General features: G+C 45.8%; 1 protein-coding gene across 4 annotated transcripts in view; it reads left to right on the forward strand.

The window, feature by feature from the left end:
• Window positions 1-7,617: 7,617 nt before the first annotated feature.
• RASGEF1C (RasGEF domain family member 1C) overlaps window positions 7,618-19,547 on the forward strand; it is a 78,695-nt gene continuing 66,765 nt past the window's right edge. Inside the window, exons 1-2 of one of the 4 annotated variants that reach the window (XM_059860239.1) lie at window positions 10,006-10,159; window positions 12,108-12,249. Coding sequence is in view for 2 of the 4 variants with exons in the window: in XM_059860236.1 (XP_059716219.1) it covers window positions 7,708-7,734 (27 nt within the window). In the remaining 2 variants the exon portion in view is untranslated. Of the gene's footprint in view, window positions 7,735-10,000; window positions 10,160-12,107; window positions 12,250-19,547 lie in introns of those variants that run through there. The other 3 variants (XM_059860236.1, XM_059860237.1, XM_059860238.1) reach the window with 3 other exon arrangements.

Genomic DNA, 19,547 nt, shown 5'->3' on the forward strand with positions numbered 1-19,547 from the left:
CCGAGCTCTGGCTAAAGATTAACCTTGCTGACTAATTGAATGCTGGGTATGAAAAATGTTAAAAACTAATAGACTAAAAAAAAAAACATGCTGTATTTTTCCTTTCCACTGGCTGATGGAGGGCAGTGTTGCCACCTGTTTGGGCCAATATTTTTAGATATTAAATAAACCTGGTCTCTTTCTGTGGTACAGTACTGAGAAGTTAATTCAGCTCCATTAGAAAAGTCTAGAGCACAAAGTAAGCCAATAACAGCTTTGAGTATGTCTTTAAAGCTATGTTTCACACCCACCCAGAACACAGAGATAACAGTGTTCACTATCACTTTGTAACTCTGGATGACTAAACCAAAAAGTAATGAAATGAGGCTGCCTGCTGTGTTCCTCTTTCCTCTTTCATTTATTCATCCTTCTGTAAGAGCCCGGGGTCTGTGATCCCCTCCTCTGGGAGAAGCAGGAGTAGGTTCCCCTCTGGGGAAAGCCTGGCTGCATTTGGGGAGATGTGGAGGCACAGAATGCTGCTCCTGGGGGGGTTCAGCTTTGCTGGCAGAATGGGCTTTGCTCAGGACTCTGAGTTTATCCTCTGCACTGAATAATCCTGCCCCCCTCCAAACCCAGTGCAACATCCCTCTCTCTACCAGTACATACAACAGATTGTCAGAGCCAGGGAGAAAAAAGAGACAGCAGCAGAGGAAGGAAACAGGGATAGTGTTGGAAATCACTGGCCTTTGAAGACCTTTTTTTAAGTCTCTATTATTGCAAAGATGAGCTTGCTATAAACTCCCGAATGGACAGACAGAGCCTGATGTGCAAGAGAATGGGCCTGAGACAGTTTTCTATTATCTGGGAGATTTCTGTCTTAATAGAAGCTTTCAGAGCCAGCATGAGAGTTGAGCTCTAAAATTATGCCCCCACAGGAACATAGTGTCTTCTGATGGAAAAGGCAAATAAATTGTTTTTGATGATATTGAACACACAGAGTATTATTCTGCTGGTTCTCAAGTCACACAGACTCCATCACAGACATCAAGCCTAAATGTCTTCTGTGGCAAAAATCAAAATCTCTTCCTCTTCTGACTGAGAAAATAGGGAAATACCTGGTGAAGGTGGCTGCTGTGTTCCTCTCGCAGAGCACTTCAGAGTTTTCTTCTCTTCTCTGCTGCTCAGCTCTTTCTACCCTTATTCACTCATTTTTCTTTTAATTTTTCTTTTGACAGTATCTACTTACTCAACCTGTAAGTGTGAAAATCAATGTTTACAAAATTTGAACCAGTTAAAACTAATTAAAGCCAGCCATCACCTTCCAGGCTGGGCTGAAGTGGAGAACAGTCTTTGCCCCAATGCACACACACCCCTTCAGTCCCCTGCCTGTCACACAGCAGGAGAAAATGGTTAAAATTTCAGAATCAAATCAGAATGTCAACTTAGAGAAAGTTCTGCCACCACACTGCTACTCTGTGCTGTGATTTCAGCCATCAGAACTCTCTCCACATTCAAACCTGTGGTTTACAAAATAGATTTTGTACTTCCAGTCTTGTCACTACTTTATTTACTTTACTTCTTTTTTTACTTGCCACTTGTGGATAGTGCCTCCTTTGGGAATGCTGGCCATAGCTTCCATTACTGGCTGCACTATTTATCATAATTCCACATTATTTTATTTTCTGCCAATGGCAATCATATTATAGCAATGGATTATTTACCTCCTTTCAGCTTAAATATGATCTATATATTTCAGCCCAGCTTAATAGCTCTTGCATTTACAGTGCATTTTATGAAGATTTTAATCAGATGTATGCTCCAATAATCCCTCCAACAATATTTATTTTTCTAGCAAAACCCAGGATTCAATGAAGAGGCTGCTTTCATGTTTTACAGGTTTTTTAAAGGAAAGAATCTCATGAGCAATTTTGGTGTTATGCTTTTTTTTTTTTTTTAATCTGCAATTAAAGAAATATAATTTCTTTTCACCTTGTGTTCTGTTTGCTTTTTGCATTCCACTTCTGTGCTTGGGGATGAATCATGTTTTATTTCATAGTTGGAAAGCAGGCATGGGTGTGCTGCTGATTCCATTTCTGGGCTATATTTTTTCTGGTAGAAACGCTCAGCTGCTACAAATCAACAGAGGAGTCACTGCAGCCAAGTTGGTTTAGATGAGCAAAGGATGTAACCTTTGATCTTCTGCAAGAAAAAGCCCTTGACCCTGCTCCTTTGAAAAATCTAATTTCAAACAAAAATGTACATGACTGTCAATTAAACACATACTGTTGTCTGGGTGAGGGTTTGCCCTTGCAGGCTTTTTTCCTCCTCCAAGGAATGCGGTCGACAGAATTCAGATAAAAACCTGATAGCTAAGAAAGACCCTTCAGCAAAATGTTTGTCCAGCAGTGTTAGAACTTGCCCCTGGATGATGAGTTGGATGATGTGTTGGAATGACCTTTGTCATTCCCTCACAACTCTCAGCAATTAGGCAGCTGATTCCAGCTCTTCTTGGAGCTCCCCGAGTTTCCAGCCTGGATCTGCTCCTGCTGACAATCACTTTGACCCTGCTGGAGCAGGGTGGGCCTGGGCCACCTCTCCCAGGTCACCTGCCTGTGCTCTGTGCTGCTTTACAAACCTCAGGCAGTGTCACTGATGCAATAACTCTGGAGGCTCAGCCCAGCTTTCCCTTGAACCTGCTCTGTAATTAACTCTGTTTCAGGTTCTTATCAGCAGATTAACATACTGCAGAAACATTCGGCATTTCCATAGCTTCCAAGCCACAGAGGAACTTGGCCACAGCCTTGGCATTACTCAATATGTCAGCTGGAGTCATACAGGTTTTCCAGACCTTTTAATCTTTACTCCTCACATAATATTGTTCCCTTCAAATCGCTGTCATTCCACCCACAGACACTTTGCCTCGTGGGGATCTAAAGCAAGCTGGATTGAGCAAAGACCCATTTCACACATGGAGGAAAACACAAGAAAGATAAGGCCTCTAAATATAAACCTCCATTTAGGAGGACAATAAAGCCCATGCTTAAATCCATTCCTGTTGTAATTATTGGTGTTATGAGAGCTACAGAAACTACAGCCCTATTTGTACTTGATGTTGTATGAATACATAATGAGGAGGAAGTGGTGTGTCCTGAAAGACTGCCTGGCAGTGTAAGGATAAAGGCAACAGGGAGATCCCAGCAACAGACAGGAGCACAGGAAAGCTGACAGAACCTTTATCTACAGAGGGATTCACTGGCCAAAACAAATTACCTGTTGAACAGCGCTGTGATCTCTGTGGGCATCGTGGCATATCCTCAGCCCTAAGCATGTATTTAAGTCTAATTGAAGAAATTAATGTTTAGCACGTGCTTCAGTGCCTTGCTGAATCAGGGCCATAATGCTGCCACCAGCCACTTTAACACTGGACAGAGAGGAGCTAAGGATTTTGTGATATCAGAGACATTCCTCAGCAGCTCCCAAATTGGGGACATCATGTTCAGCCAGGAGAACTGAAGCCCCTTTCTGTGCTGTGATTTTCAGCTCTGATTAAACCATCTCAATATACATTCCCGAGGCCACTGATGTAATAGATTCCTTCCAGAGAAAAAACTGGTCAAGCAATGCTGCCAGGAAACGGGAGCCCTCACACTTGGTGCCTGTTTTCATTGTAAATATCCTGACTGAAGTCTTTTGTGTGATAGTTTGAGAAGCAGCTTGTTGTTGTCACCCTCTTCAACTGCACCATTGTCCAAGTCTGAAAAGAAATTGGGATCTCATCTGTGGTGAAAAAAAATCCATCTTAGAAAAGGAGATGAAATACAGTAAAAAGAAAAATAGCCTGAAAATGGGTTTTCAGTGGGAAAGAAAGTTTCCTGGAGTTCTTGTCAAAATAATCGTCATCAACAAAGAGTTCTTAAATGCTAAGGGATTTTCAGGGTTTTTTCCTGTAACAGTAGATTCAATACATGAATGCTCATTCCCAAAGGTGGTGCTCTCCCTGACCATATGGTCACAATGTGACCCCAGTCCCTCACTGCAAACAAATTCAGCAGCTTGGCAGCTTTCTGTGCAAGGGGCCAGCTCACCTTACCCTTAGCCAGCTCCCAGAAGCAGCAAAATGGGAGTTTTGCAGCTGAGGAGGATCAAACCCTGGAGTGTTTGTGCTGGGTGCTCCACCATGCCCGTAGCAAAGGCTTGAGAGCTCTTCTGCTGGAATCAACAGGCCCCTTGTCCCAGTGCTCCCAAAGTGCAAGACTCCTTTATGCATTATTGCAGCTAAAATGTCAAAAGCAGCAGCCAGTTTTTTGGCATGCTAACAGTATTAAATGTCATTATACTGTTCAAGATCAAAGGAACTGAGCTCGGACAGAGTTGTCCCTTGCTGGAAGCAGTCAGTGACTGCAGGCTGTGGCATCTGGGCAGGCCAGCACTAACCAGAGGGACACATCTGCTGCTGTGCCTGCCTGGGAGTCCTCAGCCACAGGGCCAGCACCCACAGCTGCTTTCCAGGCACTGCTGGAACTCCTGGGCTTTCCCATAGACCTGACCACTCACCAGATCCTCATTAAGGTGTCAGAGCTAAAGATGAGGAATGCCAGGTAAAATGTAGGGCAAGGATAGGGCTTAGTCACCACCAGGTGCTCCAGACTTTGACCCTGGGGGCAGGTGGGGCTCTGTCCCAGGGATGATAACTGCTGTGGTGGCTGTGGACAGCCACACCGCCCTGTGGCTGCTGATGGGCCTCACCTGGTAAAAATTATCACAGCACTAACAAAAGAGCACAGCTAATTACCAAAATTGAGAGGGGAATGGCTTAGTGAAACCACACAGCTCGCTGGGTGTGCCTTCAGTTTATGGTAAATCCCTAAGTGGAAGCATCATCAATCTGCCACCACAGGTACTTTCTAATTAAAGTGGCAACATCCCACGTGCATTTCTCAATGTCCAGTGCTCTTTCTCCACTTGCAGTGCTGATTTTGATCTAGGGGCTCCTCATGTGATTTGCTTAAAGGCTGCCTTGGAGTGTACTCCTTCTCCCCCCAGCCAGCACAGCAACAGAGGCCAGGGGTGCTGTGACAGGGACTTGCTGGAGCCAAACTGCTGAAAGAGTTTTGAGCAGTTCTGTCTTACTGGAATTAATTCCCCTGTTGAGTCAATAAAATCTGGGTGTTGAAGTTAGCCCAGAGTGTAACACTGAGCCATGTGAGTGAGAACTGAGAGTTTCTTGACTGGGGAAACCATGCTGGTGAGTGTCAGAGGACACGTTTTTCCTTTCACAAAAAAGCATGCAATGAATCAGCTGCTGATGAAGAAAATATACCTCTTTGCCACCTTTTTGTCTGAGAGTCACATCTGCATGGCAAATGATGAGAGCAGGAACCCCAGCCTTCCTTCAGGACCCTGCATGTCCATCTGGCAGCAGAGGAGATGTGGCTCAGCTGTCTAGAGACACAGCAGTGATGAAGCTATAAAACATCTGAAGACCAGAGACTTCTCTCTGGATATTTTCCATGGTGTTTTGTAGATTCTACCACCTCTCCTGTGGGAGAAGGTTATGAAGGGAGCAGTGCCGTCACGCAGCTGGGTGAAGCTGCACCTTTATGTGCTATTACCAAAAAGTCCTTTTGTAGGAAAGCAGAAATCAAGAGAGATTGGGAGACCAATTCAAAACTATTCTGGGATTTTTGTGATGTTTCTTCACTGTCCCAGGTGTCTTATTAAAAATGAATTAAAATGAGACAATTAGCTGCTACAGGGAATTTACAATGCTGCTGCATCAAAGTACTTTGGAGTACTCACTAAATAAGAGCCAAGTAATTGGCACCTATCTCTACTGCCTGTCATAAAAGCAATGGGCATGGTGAGGGTCCTGGAGAGATGTGGTCTTTACTGAAGAAAGAAAATGAATGCTTAAAAATGCTAGTTATGAACAACATATATAAATTAATATGATTAGCAATAGCTTGACTGGCTTTTTCTTTCATTTCTCTTTTTTTTTCCTGCTTCCTTCCACACAGTTTTGTTCTGGTTGGCTGTAGAATGGGTTTCCTGGTGAACAAATAAGGAAAGGCAGAAATAATATTACTTTCACAAAACTATGGTGGAAATGCCCTTGTGCTTCTTAAAAATGGAAGCAGGTCAGCTGGAACCCACTGCCTGACAGTGCCTGCAGGACAGCTGCAGCTTCTTCTGTCTGTCCTCTCTAACCTTGCTGCTTCTCTGGTTAGCTCCTGAGCAGAATTCAGGTCTTGGCTACCATCAGGACCAAAAGTAGGGCCAAGATTTCCCATGTCAAATGTAGTGTGAGTGCAGCAGCAGTCCCTGTGTGTGTGGGCCAGGTCCCCCTCTGGCACAGGCATGTCTGATCCCTGCAGGCAGAGCCACCAGCCTGGACTGAGGGATCCTGCCAACCCTCTGCAGTGAGCCAGGATTTATGCTTTTCTACATCTTCCCAATGGTCTGGCTGCTTCTGCCTCCCCAGCTCTCTGCTCTGCAGGATTTCACCCCAACAAAAGGAGGAAAGAAACAGAAAAGGCAGTAAGGCAGGGGAGTGGCAGGAGAGAATTTCTGATTAACTAGTTTTCACAAGCTCCATTTTTATTTGAGACTGTACCAATTCCAGTTTTCATAACAATGCATTTTTCCTTTGACAAGTGCTTATTTCATTTCATATAGTTGTCTAAATAGTTATCACACTGCTGATGTTTCCAGCCAGAAATTATTCCCCAGTGTGCCAGATCCAGACCTTCCAGTAATTTGTGTATGTAAATTTAGATTATTATTATTATTATGTTCACATGTAATACTACAGGTAACAAAATGAAAGAGCAGGTACAAATTATCTGCATAAAAATCTGCATAAAATAGTCACATAGAGAAACCTAATTTTTCTTGTTTGTAGAAATGTCTGAACATGTGAGATCTATTAATCAATCTCACTAGCACCCATACAGCTCATATTTATTGTGTGAATCCTAACACCATCTTTCAGTAGTTCATAAAATATGATCACTGTGAGGAGCTGAGCAGAATTCAGAACTGTATGATTATTTGGTTACTACTCTGGGTCTAAAATGTCTTTTTTTTTTTTCTCATTTGACATCCAGCTCAGCTATAGTGATCTGGGATTTAGCAGCTGATGGCTGTTCAGCACTGCAGGATGCTTTATGCAATTAGCAAAGTTAATAAAATGCTGGACAGGTGCCTTGCACTGGGGAAAAAGGCATTGTTCTTATTTGCTCAGGATCAAACAGTTTTGTTACCTTGTTCCTTTTAAGAAAACATTTATGAAATAAAGAACAGAATCCATGATTGACTTGTTACTGGTTGAATTCTACAGTAAGTTTCCCTGTTTTCTCCTTCCAGGAAAATACAAGCACAATGCTTTCAGGAAACAACACCTACCTATTTGTAGAGGGGCACAGAAACAAAAAGTACACTGAAAAGGGCAAAGCCTGAAGAAAATTACCCTGGAATATCTGAGGAACAAGGTGGAGCCAGATCTGAACCATCTACCTTTAATAATGGGTGGAGGACAGGAAATATAGGAGAGGTCAGAGAGGAATAAGTCCACTGTTCCTCCTCTCTTTGAAAGAGTTGATCCTTGGAAATCACACACTTATCAGCTTAACACCTGGAAAGACAGCAGAGAAATTCAGTCAGTGAGAGAGAGCTGGAAAGTGTCTGTAGAGCTGGGGGGAGCAGAAAGCTCCTGCTGAGAGGTCGGCCATGAAGCAAAAGAAAAGCAAGGATAAGGTAAGTGTGAGAGTTTGCTCCTACCTCCACTGGAGAACTCCTCTGTTTAAGGTGAATGTTCTTCTGCATCTGCCCTTGAAGGAAAACTAAACTAGTTAGTCCTCTGTGAAGTAATTTCTGTGTTGGTTTTAAAGGAGGATTGGGAAGTCTAAGTGAGAGCCTGTAATTATGATGGACTGGTTTTTAAAATTAAAAAAAAATAACATTTAAAGAAAAGAGCTTGAAAGAGAAATTGCAGAGTCTGTCAGGTTGCTTGTCCTCTGTTTCAAGTCATGTTGTTCCAGGTTGTATTGCCTTTGTGCTTCCCTCACCTCTTCTATATTTATATCCTTCTAAGAAAAGATTCTACTATAGCTGAAGGGAAAATGGAGGAAAAGATAGTCTCAGCTTCTTTGTCCTTTGCCTCCTAAGCCATCCACTGCAGAGGCATCTGCTGTCAGGGAACACACTCAGCTGCCTCTGACACTGCACCTTCCCCATGCCTTCACCTCTGGGACCAGAACTGAATCAAGAACAAAAAGCAGACATTAAAAATAGTGTCTGGAACACCAGCATCACTTATATCTCTGTGATTGTGTTGGATTCTCTATCTCCTGAGCAGCCATGGGCATATTCCAGGGTGAGCAAAACCCCAGAGAGGCCCAGCTGAAGGCCAACCAAGCATGCTCCATGTCCTGCCCAGCTGGTGAAACCCTCTGTTTTGGTCCCTCAGAAATCTGCAGAGCACAAGTGTGAAAACAAGGAGCATTTTACTGTTCCTGTTGAGGCAAAAGCACAGAGCTCCTCATGCTGAGACCAGAATTAATGCTGATGTAGCTCCAGATTCTGCATAGAGTCACCCCTTTACCCTTTCCATAGGTCCAAAATGGTTCTCTATTCAGAGGTGTCACCTAGGTACCACTGGTAAATATGAAATGGCAGTGTGACTGTCGTTGTGGGCTCCGGCTGAGAAGTTTGTAATTGCTTGAAAGAACTGTAGTCTCTTGCCTTCACTTAAATTGATAAGAGCTGGTGGTTAAGACCCTGGACTGGGCAGGACAGAATCTCTTTTGGGGATGGGGGAGCTGACTTCCAACCTGCACTCTGTGTTAACAAGCAGGACTGCCCATCCCCTCAGACGCTGCCCAAGCTGACAGAAGTACAGGTGTGTCAGCTCTCTGTGGCTCCCCTCTGCAACCCTGGGCTAAAAGAATTCCCTAATCCTGCTTATCTGAAGTATTTACACACCTCGTAGTGTCCAGGTGTCAGCAGGAATGGCATGGCTGGGTTTCAGCTTTGAGTCATGGGGTGAAAGCAGTGTGGTCTGGGGCCTGTAGTGACTAGAAATCGTTACCTTGTGTTGGCTGCTTGTCCTCTGCAAGATGAATTTGTGGGCTTGATTCATTTTCCTCACAATAGAAGCATAAAACGCCCACACATCTGACTTGTATTAGCGTGTCCTTATTGGCAATTTCCCTGAAGACAAACCAAGCTGGGGAGAACTGTGGTGTTTTAACCATCTGCAGCTCACCTGGCCCGTTGAGAGCACAGGTACTGGGGGGAGCTGCACAGGGGTGCTGGTCCTGCTCAGCCAGCCAGGACATCCTCTGCTGCTGAGCTCCTGCTCAATTACAAGGTCCCTCCTTCTCCAGTGTGTGCAATAACCTTTCCATCCTACAGCCACGGTGTTTCATCCTCCCTGGCTACGGGCAGCCCAGTTAAGCCCTTGCTCTCTGAGGACACAGACTTTAAGAAATAAGTAAATAAGCATTGTCCCTCATCTTCACCTGTTGTGAGCCAAAAAAATCGCAGGTGTCTGAAGGCAGGAGCGGGACCCTGGCCATGCGGGGTCCCCAGGGCAGTGCCCGGGCGCTGTGTCGGGGGCGGCCCCGGCTCTGCGGTGCCGGCGGGGGGATTCGATCAGCGCGCCTGCCACAGCCAATTATCGGGGAGAGGACGATATAATTATATTAGGGAACATCTGTACTTCATTAAAAGCCCTCGCGGGGCGGATTCGCGCCCGGCCACGTTACATACAGGCGCTCCCAGCCGCTTCTCGCCCCCGTTCCGCGCACGGCCGCCGCCAGCCCCGCTCCGGCAGCTGCGCCGCCCCGGGGCCGCGCCCGGCTCCCGCTCCGCGCCGCCCCCCGCCTCGGGCGGCTGCACCTGCCCCCGCGGCCGGGCCCCCCCGCGCCCGCGGGGAGCCCATTCCATCCCATCCCGGCGGGCAGGCGGCGCTCTGCGGCCGGGCTGTGCGGGGCTCCGGGGCGGCGCGCTCCGCTCTTCCTCCTCCTCCTCCTCATCCTCCTCCTCCGCGGCGGCGGCGCCGGGCAGATGCGGCGGATCGCGGGGCGGCTGTGGCCCGCAGCGGGCTCCTGTCCCCCCGCCGCCCCCATGGACGGCAGCGGGGGCAGCAGCAGCAACAGCAGCAGCCGCGCGTAGCTCGGTGAGTGCCGGTCCCGTCCCTGCCCGCCGCGCCCTGCCCGCACCGCGCTGCCGCAGCCGCGGGTGCTGCTCCTCCGCTGCGCTGCTCCGTCTCCTTCTCCACGAAAAATCACCCCGGCCCGGCGCCCCACGCCTGCTGGCGGCGGGGCTGGGCTGCGGGGACCGGCTCTGCCACCTGCTCTCCGCGCCGGCCCCGACTCGGGCTCCGGCTCCCCTCGGGGCTGCGGGAGCGCCGCCGCCGCCGGCTGCTCCCTCCGCCGGACGGGGCTTGGGGAGCGCTCCCCGCTCCTGCCTTCCTCTGTCGGGAGTCCCGGGCTGGGGTTGCGCTTGGGCTCCCGAACGTTTGTTTCAGGGTAGGACTTTACCGGTATCAATTTTAGTGTTATTTTGTTTCAGTGAATTTGATTTAAATTGACCAGCAGCTGTGAGAAGCTAAGAGGAGAATGTCAGTTTGAGGATTGCTTTCCTTATCTTACGTTTAAAGATCTCTCCCTCTGTATATTCGGTAATGATTTCTTTTTGCAAAATAATTTTGTTGTGCTTTATTAACTCCTGGAGTTTAATAGTCCTCCAAGACAGACAGGCTTGTTAGAGGCTGAAGCAATCAGCTCCGAGGTGCAGACAGTGCCCTTGGTCGTAACAGGTGCAGCGTGCATATTCTTATGAACAATGAAATGGTTTCAGCATTCAGGTTTATTTGTATGCTCTGCATTTCTTTGACTCTGGAAAAATTGTCATGCTGTGTTATGTCAAAGATGTGCTTACGACGTGAGCGTGTCCGCAGTGCCCAATTAGCAGGACAGGGGAGCAGCTGCACAGCCCGCCTCAGCCCGTGTGGCTTTAATGCCCGCGGTGTTCCTGGGTGACATCGTATAGCCTCGGGCGTTTTGGTGGCTGTTTGAGGACCCACGCTGGGCACTGCTCCCTCTGGCACAGCATTGAACACTGGGAGATGACGAGGAAAAACACAAGTGCAAAGGAGGAGCCATTTATGCTTTGATTGTGTTCTCTGGACTTGATGGTCTCTGCCCATGTGTTGAGTAGGGTGGTGATGGCACATTGTTAGAACCTTGGATCCAACATCATATGATGTTACTGACACCTGAAATACTGACATTTGTATTCCACAGGAGAAATTTCTTGTGCAAGTATTTTCCAGATAAAAAAGATAGTTATTGTTTTAGTGGTTTCCTGGGCTCCTTATTTAAGGCAAATGCCCAGAGTGACACCACAGTTGGGAACTGGCTTAATAGGAGTCACTAAGGAGTAAGAGCTGTAGATCAGGAGGAAATTAGACTGGAATTAATTATTGTTCTCAAACTAGTGTAGCTGAATAGGTGTATCCAGCAGTCCTTGCCCAGGTTCAGCTCTTGCTGTGGGATACCTGTGCTCTGTGCTGCAGCCAGTGGCACCTGGTGCTTCATGGTGTGTCTGTCCTTCTGGACACTGAAAGATGCTCCTTGCTGCTGCTCTGTTTCGCAGGACTCATAATCTGACTGTTTTGTTAAGGATGGGAGTAGGGGTGGGCTGCCTTTGAGGAATGGGGAAGGATGGCTTGGTACAGGAGTGAGGATGGGGAGTGCATTTCTTTGTTACGCTCTGGCTCTTTGTGCACTTCAAGGAGGAAGTGGTAGAGCAAAGGAAGAGTCAAGGCTCTAGCCAGTGGAAAGTGCCTGGTAATGAAGTCCTGGGTGATGTTAATGGCGGCTCTGAATAAAGCAAAGGCACCAGAGATATTTGAGAGGTCTGAGCCTATTGTGAGAGATGCCCTACACTGCACAGGTTGGGAGCTTACCCCATCATAGGAGACATTGCTTCCTCCTTCAGAAAATTGGTGAAAGAAAGTCTGGATGGATGTATAGTCTGGGGCTTTCAGCCCTCTCCAGAGGTGCGGTCTGCCGGGTCATGCTGATAACTGCAACAGCAGTGAACTTTGTGTTGCTTTGTAGTGCCTGCAAACCTTGGGACAGCAAAGTGTCTTGTAGAGGAGGTGGAGAAGTATAACCAGGATTCCGTGCGATGTCTTAACTTCCCTTGGACTTCTTAGAGCCTCACCCAGCATTCAAATTCCATCCCTCACGGCAGGTGAAGGTAGGGATTTGTTCTGCCTCCTTTGAGTCAGGGCATTTCGTGTAGTTGTAATTCAGCCAAACAAGGAAGATAAACACGTTGTTAACCATTTGTAAGGTGTGACTAGTACAGCTCCCTCTGGATTATTAAGGTAAAAGTGCTGTGTAATGTTAAAATACAACACACTTCTCAAAAAGCTTTTACTTAAGAAAATTGTTCTTCTATACCATCAAGTCAATTTCAGATAGTGATGTTTGGTTGAAAATATTTGCAGCATTTTTAAATCAAATTTGAGGACAGTAATCTTGAAAGATTCTTTAAAAGTCCTTAGAAACAATTAGCAGCCTTATTTAACTTCTTGGACAATTTATGCTGGTGAGAGAGTGATTTGTCCGTTTCACATCGCTGGCAAAAGGTGATGTTGCTGTGAGTGAGCTGGATAATGTTTATGGCTCTGCTACAGCAAGGAAGCTCTACATAGTGGCCCTTTGGTTGCCTGAGGCTTTTCTTGCTGTACGTGCTTCTTTAGCAGGGTTTGAAAATCATCTCTGGGAGCCAGCTCTGTGTTTATATTGCAGATGCTCGTCTGGCCAGGGCTGTGTCCAGGCTGCAGCTGGAAGTGCTCTGCTCTGCAGGAGTGTCTGCCTGCCTGGAGCTCGCTGCATCCCAGCACTGCAGCTCCCTGCTCTCTCTCTGCCCAGCTCACCTGCACCAGAGGAGCTCTGGCCCTGCTCCACAGACCCGATTCATCTGCAGGAAAGGGTCAGGCTGGGGTTGCTGCAGGAGCAGAGACTCCTGGGCACTCTGGGCAGCTGATTTAGCAGACCGGTAGCCCCAAGCCATTAGCTGGCCCAGGAGTTTAGCAGGATGTAAATTGAGTTAGATGTTTAAGATAGTGAGGATGTGAGAGCAGCTTGTGCTGAATGAACAAGGCTTTAAGGGGGTTCCATTCCTTTTGCTCAGTGTTCCTTTCTGATACAGTTATAAGAAGCTTTCTAGGTGCTGCTGAAGGCATAAGGAACTTGTGAGGGCTGGGTGGCAGTGCCTGTCCTCTGAGGAAAGCCTCTTCTCTTACAATAGACAATTAATAAATGAATGCATTCTTTTGCAACTATAAATTTCTAGTCAGAAGTTCAAATCCATGTGGTGAAATTCTTCATTAATTTCATGTATTCTGTTTTCTGATTTCCTTGCTCAAGGACTGCTCTGTGTGTGTAAGAATAGTAGGTCACATGCTCTGGGATGCTTCTTTCAAATATCACCATGCTGGTTATTTTAGTCTAAGCAAACTCACTCTGGACACTTTCCCCACCTGCAGGTTTCCTGAGGGATGCAAAAGCCGAGCAGGTGTATACTGAAGGCTTTTCCTTTGCTGGCCAAATGTTTGCTCATATCCTAAATATAACTTCTGGGAATTTGTGTTTGTTTTGGAGCTGGGGAGCACTTTTCTCTTTTACTCTCTTTATAGATTCAGAGAATTTAAGCATATGATTAACATTAAACATGTGAATATTCTCCACGGACTCAGTTTTTGGATCAAAGGCAGAGTGCTCAGTCTGTTGAGAGGATGGAGCCCACAACCACTAAATGCAGGGAGCTGATCTGCTGCTATGCTTGTCTGAAAGAAGTGTATGATATGAGTGCTTTGGATTTATGTCTGTCTGTGCCCCAAATCCCTCTGCTGACTGCTGTCTTGATGTTGCTTATCTACAAAGTGCTTACAAGCATTAACAAACCTTTGTGGTGCTGCTGAGACATGTTGTTATCCCCCTTTTCCATAAGGGGATGCTGAGAGAGTTTGGTGAGACCACCGTGGGTTATGGACAAAGCTGGGCATGGAATGTGGGGCTGTGAATTCCCAGCCTGGAAGGGGCAGCAGTGCTGGGAGTTCTGGGTCCAGCATTGCCATCTCTCACACTGCCAGAATGCTTCCCAGATTTCCATCCTGACACAGAAGCTTCTCATGTCATCTGCTGGATCAGGCTGCAGTGCAGAGTCCAGCCTGTCTGCAGGAGTGAGCAGTGGCCTGTTAAGGGAAGGAATCTCAGAGTGAATGGTGTCCGTGCTGGCTCTCAGCCTTGCTGGATGCTGCAGGCAGAGCTGATGAGCCAAGATTCCTCTAATCTGAGCTTAGAGAAAAGGGAATTTTTCCATCTTCTCTAAGTTCAGTGATTCTTGATTTCTTGTTGATTTAAAAATTCTCATAGTGGCTCTGCCAAGCAGGGAGCCTGAGTCCACGTGGATAAATATAGACACACTAGGTGTGTGTGCCTATGAGCTGGCAAATGAATCGGTTTCCAAATCTGAACTTGGCGTGGCGTCCCTTTTGGGTCTGAGTTGGTTGTTTTTCATCTTCCTGGTTTTATTGTGTTTCACTTGCTTAAATTAGAAGAATTTCTTGAAAGAGAATGGGCAAACTTCAAACATGGAAGCACATGCTTTGAATTGGTCTTGCTGTGCTTGTGCAGAGGTGAGAGGCCACTGCCTCCCTCCCTTGTCCCTGGTCCATGAGACCCTCCTGGACCACTGCAGGATTCCAGGACACTGGGAAACTGTGGTGGCCAGGAAGGTTTATGCTGGGTCCAGTAATAAGGCTTTGCTGTGACAAAGGCAAGGTTCTGTGTTTGCTGAATATTTCCTTTAGGAAGTGCAATTCTACAAAATCCAGTGTTCTTTAATATAAGGCTGGTGACAAATTTGCACCAGTTCTCAGGTTTTCCACAAGACAGCCATCTGCTGTACCTGCACACACAAACGTGTGAGGGGCAGACAAGCCCTAATTGGGAATTTACTACCTTTATGTGCTGGGTGAATGAGCCATCCTGAGCTTTTGCATGTATATAATGGCATCTTTTCTTCTTTCCTTTTATCCTCTGAAGGGAACCTGTGTTCTTCTGAGCTAATGTTCCCTTCCATAAATGACCCAATCAGCCTTCATCACTGCTTGTTAGATCAGAAACTTATTAGTTAATAGCAGTGCTGTTCTTCCTTTTAGTCCCTTCTACAGCTAAGCTCATGGCATTTACAGACAGACTTGTTAGTCATTAATATTGTTTGTATTCTTCATCTTTGGCTTCAGAAGAGAAGGGCTTTCATCTTTTGCCTTGCTTTGTTTTTTAGAAGAAGCCCAGTTTGACTGGAGGAAAAAAGAAACCAAAAAACCATTTCTCTTCTGCTTTCTTAGAAGCTTCCAAGCAGTCTCCCCTGCTGACTTTGTACTTTTGCAGTAGACAAACATTGACTTTGTTTTCACAGAATATAGCTGATTTTTTTTTTCTAGTTTGCCTTTTTGGTTATGCCTCAGTAGCTTGACAGGACTGGATTAATTAGTCAATGACTGCGTCTTTTGCTGAAATTCTCATTCTTTATTCAATTTTTCCATCAGGTTTGTTGTACCTGAATTCAAGTTGGTGTAGAGAGAACGTAAGCGTGTGTCTAAATTTAGCAAAATTGTGAAGGGTTTCCCTGGTTTGGAGACTAAAAGATTACTGAGATTGATCTGTGGATTCTTGTTCTTTCCTTTAAAAGAAACCCAAATGCTGATACCCAGGAATGTGTTTCAAGTCTGTGCACTGGGGGTGACACGAGCGGACAGGTACAATAGCAAATTCTGTTTCTCAGATGGGGAAGGCTTTGCTCTCACTACTTGCAAGTGGTCAAATCCTTTGCTAACTAGTGCTAACTAACATGGAAATACAGAGACCGGCGTTTGTTGTCTGTGATCACATGAAATCTCACATCTCATTTCTGAAGAGCAGGATCAAAAGATAAAAACCTTGGTGCCTGAGCTATGTGTTTTGTTCTTGAAGTTCATTAAATGCTTTTTTGAGTGTGCCAGTAGTTCATATCCATTCTGCTCAGGTTTCCTCACTCCCAGCTCTGATGTGGTGCACATCACAGTGTGATCATTAAGTGTGATTACTGCATTTTTTGACCTATTTAAAAGTGTCTGGCTGTGAAATTCCAAAGATTCTAATTTAAGCTATAAACCAGATTATTAATGTGCCGCCGCTTACACATTTCACGGCTCATTTCCTGATTACAGCAGTTTTGAACGTGGTGTAGGCTGTTCCAATGCATGTGTATAAACATCCTACACCATGTTCAGCCTGGTCACCTGGCTCGGGGATCATGTTCCACAGCTTAAAAACAAACAGAAGAGAAAGCGACAAGTGCAGGAAGTTGGAATGTTCCACATCAGTGCTGTCGAAAGGCCTGATGCTTTCTGCAGGAGCTCAGGACAGGGTGTAGGAATGGGGATCATGCAGGGGTATGGAATGGGCAAGAAATGCCTTCAGACAGTCCCCTGCTGTGCCCTGTGGGCTGGAGAAGGTCCCTGAAAGCATCAGGGATCCATGGCTGTCCCTGGAGTGCTGCCAGGAGACTTCAGCTGTACTGAAACTGGAGCACAGACAAGATGCTCAGTGTAGTCAGTGGATCTGCAGAGAGAAAAGATGACTGTTGAGATCTGCAGTCTTTTCCATAGCTTCATTCAAATCTGTCAGCTTGTTCATGCAACTGAAACTCTGCAGAGCCTCCTTATCTGGGTGCAGAAAGAGTTTGGGGTTATGGTTATGTGGGTCACTTATGATTCAGCCATTAGGATGAGCCAGCATGGAATAATTCACCAGGATTACAGGTGCAACTGCAAGCACCGGGTCCAATAGAGAAATTCAGGTAGGAAGATCAAGAGCAGGTGAAAGTGTGTTAGAAAATATCCTGTGAGACACTTCTGTGCAGCTACATTGAGTCTTCTGCTGAGGACATAAAGGAAAGCTGGTCTTGCTGTGTTTTGTTAGGATTAATTACGTGCTGAAAACTGCACCTGGAGATTTCTCTCTGAGCTGGGAACGTGTGTAAAGCTAGGTGTGTGACTGGCTGAGTTTGTTGCAGAAGGGCTGAACCTGGTCCTACGTGAGCTGCCAGATATGGATAACTCCTCTGTGTGAGATTAGCAGTGATTTTATACAAGTTTGGGGTGCAGGATGAAAGCAAGGTCTGGAGCAGGTGTGCTGCTCTGTATCAGGGGTGGGATTTGTGCTTCTGCTCCTTCATGTGCACATGCTAAACAGCATTTCAGTGTGTATTGCTTCAGAACTTTATGAAGGCAGAGTTTCTGCCATTTGTTAGTCAGTTGCTGGAACTGATTTGGATCCTTTGGATCCTTCTGTTTTTCTCCCAACTGGAAGGTTGGTAGCAGGGCTGGCTGAGCCCCGGTGGAAGGTATCATTGCACAGTGTACACAGCTGGGAGAGCAGCAGCTTGTCGTTTGCAGTTGTCTTATTTCTTAACGTGGTGTATTAAATTATAAATGTACACAAACACCTACGGAGCGTTTCATTCACGAATTGCCAGACTGCAGCGTGCTTTTTGAAAGCGCTGGTTTGGGGCTTGTTTTTGTTTTGTTGAGATAATTTCATTATCTGATACCAGGCATTTCCTATAAGCAAATGGATCACATGAGGACTCTGTGTCCATTAGCGATTCTGCTAATAAAAATTTGGGGTTTTTTTTTCATTCCATAAAAGACCTTCTGTATCACAGCCTTTTTATGCTTGATGGTAACAGTTATTAGCTGTTACCAGGTCATTTTAGGAAGGTCGTTATTTGCTAATGGGTGTGCTGTGGGGCTTAGAAGCATATGCCACAACATCCTGTAGGCCAACAGAAGTATTTGAAAGTATAGACTGTTCGGAAAATGTGCAGGAGGGTGTATAAATAGGGATGGTCACAGAGAGTCCCTCTCGTGGCATTTCTCACATGCCTCTCTTCTGGGCTGCAGCAGTGCTAACAGCGACCCCGTTTGTGTATTAGAGCAAGGATCTTCTGAAGTGGAACCACAAATGACAGCAGAATTAGGATTAAAGGGCGGGCAGTACCGATGGCAAGCCCAACATAACATACCAGCCCGGCTGCGGTTAGGAGAATGTGCCCATCTAATAAGCAGTTTAACTTGGTGTATTACTGTGAAATAGAAAGAACCATGGAATATGTGATGTGAATAGCAGGCTGGATTTCCCTGTCACTTCGTATTTATGTTCCCGGAGCTGCCCTGGGTTCGCAGGGGTTACTTCTGAATTGCACCCAAGGGAATGAGAGGGGGATTTCTGCTTCTCAACACCTTTCTTTTTAATCTGGAAATTGCACTGTAATTTCCTTGGTTTAGCCCTAGACTTGAAGTTTTCATATCAGATAAAATGTGTGCTAAATATCTTAGCAGTAAAACTTAATTGGTCCAAATGTTTTATTTTTCCAGTTCAGCTGCTAAGTGATACAACTTCATCGAAGTCTGTTGAAGGAAAGGGGCATTGTTCCTTTCTCACTAATCGCAGTTGAATCGGGCCATTAAAGGCCAATTCCAGGAGAGATATTAGCAAATACTGAGGCTTGATCCACAGCTCTTTGCAGTCAATAAATCAGCAACTGCTGTCTACACAATAGCAGGTCTAGCAGGGTTTGAGTGTCTTTGAGATTGAGAGCCCTCGTCTTGAGTATTGCTTAAGTTTCCTGAAATCAGTTAAATTGAGATAAAGCCAATGGCTTCTTCATGTCTGTTGGAGTTTTTCAAAATTTATGTTCCTCACCGATAATAGACTGTGCTCTGCTGTGCGTTGGGGAAGGTGGAAACTTTTCCTCTTGAACTGTAAATAGCCTCTTGAATATTTGTATTCTAAAGGTGTTCAACCAGCCACTAAAATCGTATTTCCAAACTGCCTTAAATCACTTCCTGATGGTTTCTGTTAAAGGTATCCAGGTTTTACCTTTTGTAGGCTTCTAAACGTGTGAAGTTTCCTTTTAAGATTGTTGCGTCTCCCTTCTCTCCCGTCGGAATTCTTCTTCTCAGCCTCATCTCAGGGGTATGTTGAGGAAAGAAAAGAAAAGCCTGTTGGTACCAGGCTGTGTGTTTGGGTATTTCAGCAAAGGAAACTGGAGGTCCTCTCCTGCACACCTTCCATCCTGATGGTTTGATAAGCCCCATTTTAAAGCTCTTACGGCAAGTGATTTTTATGAGCACGTGTGGAGGGGAATGTGCAAAGTGCTTGAGATGGTAGGGGCTGGAAGAAGCATGACAACTGCTTTGTGTAAGCTGATCTGTGTTCGGAGGAACAAATGGTGCCTTGAGATTACAAATGGAGCAGCAGAGGTGCAGCTGGGCAGTTCCACAGCTGGGGCACCGCCAGGCTGCTCCGTGGAAGGAGTTTGTAGTCGATAGAAACAATTTCCTATTAGCTTTGAGCTTTCTGATGAATTAATGATATAATTCTCATTGATTTAATTAAATCGGATTCCAGGGGTTTGATTTGCAGTTTTCTGGTAGT

The sequence above is a fragment of the Haemorhous mexicanus genome, chromosome 15, assembly GCF_027477595.1.
Source record: "Haemorhous mexicanus isolate bHaeMex1 chromosome 15, bHaeMex1.pri, whole genome shotgun sequence".
Taxonomy (NCBI): Eukaryota; Metazoa; Chordata; class Aves; order Passeriformes; family Fringillidae; genus Haemorhous; species Haemorhous mexicanus.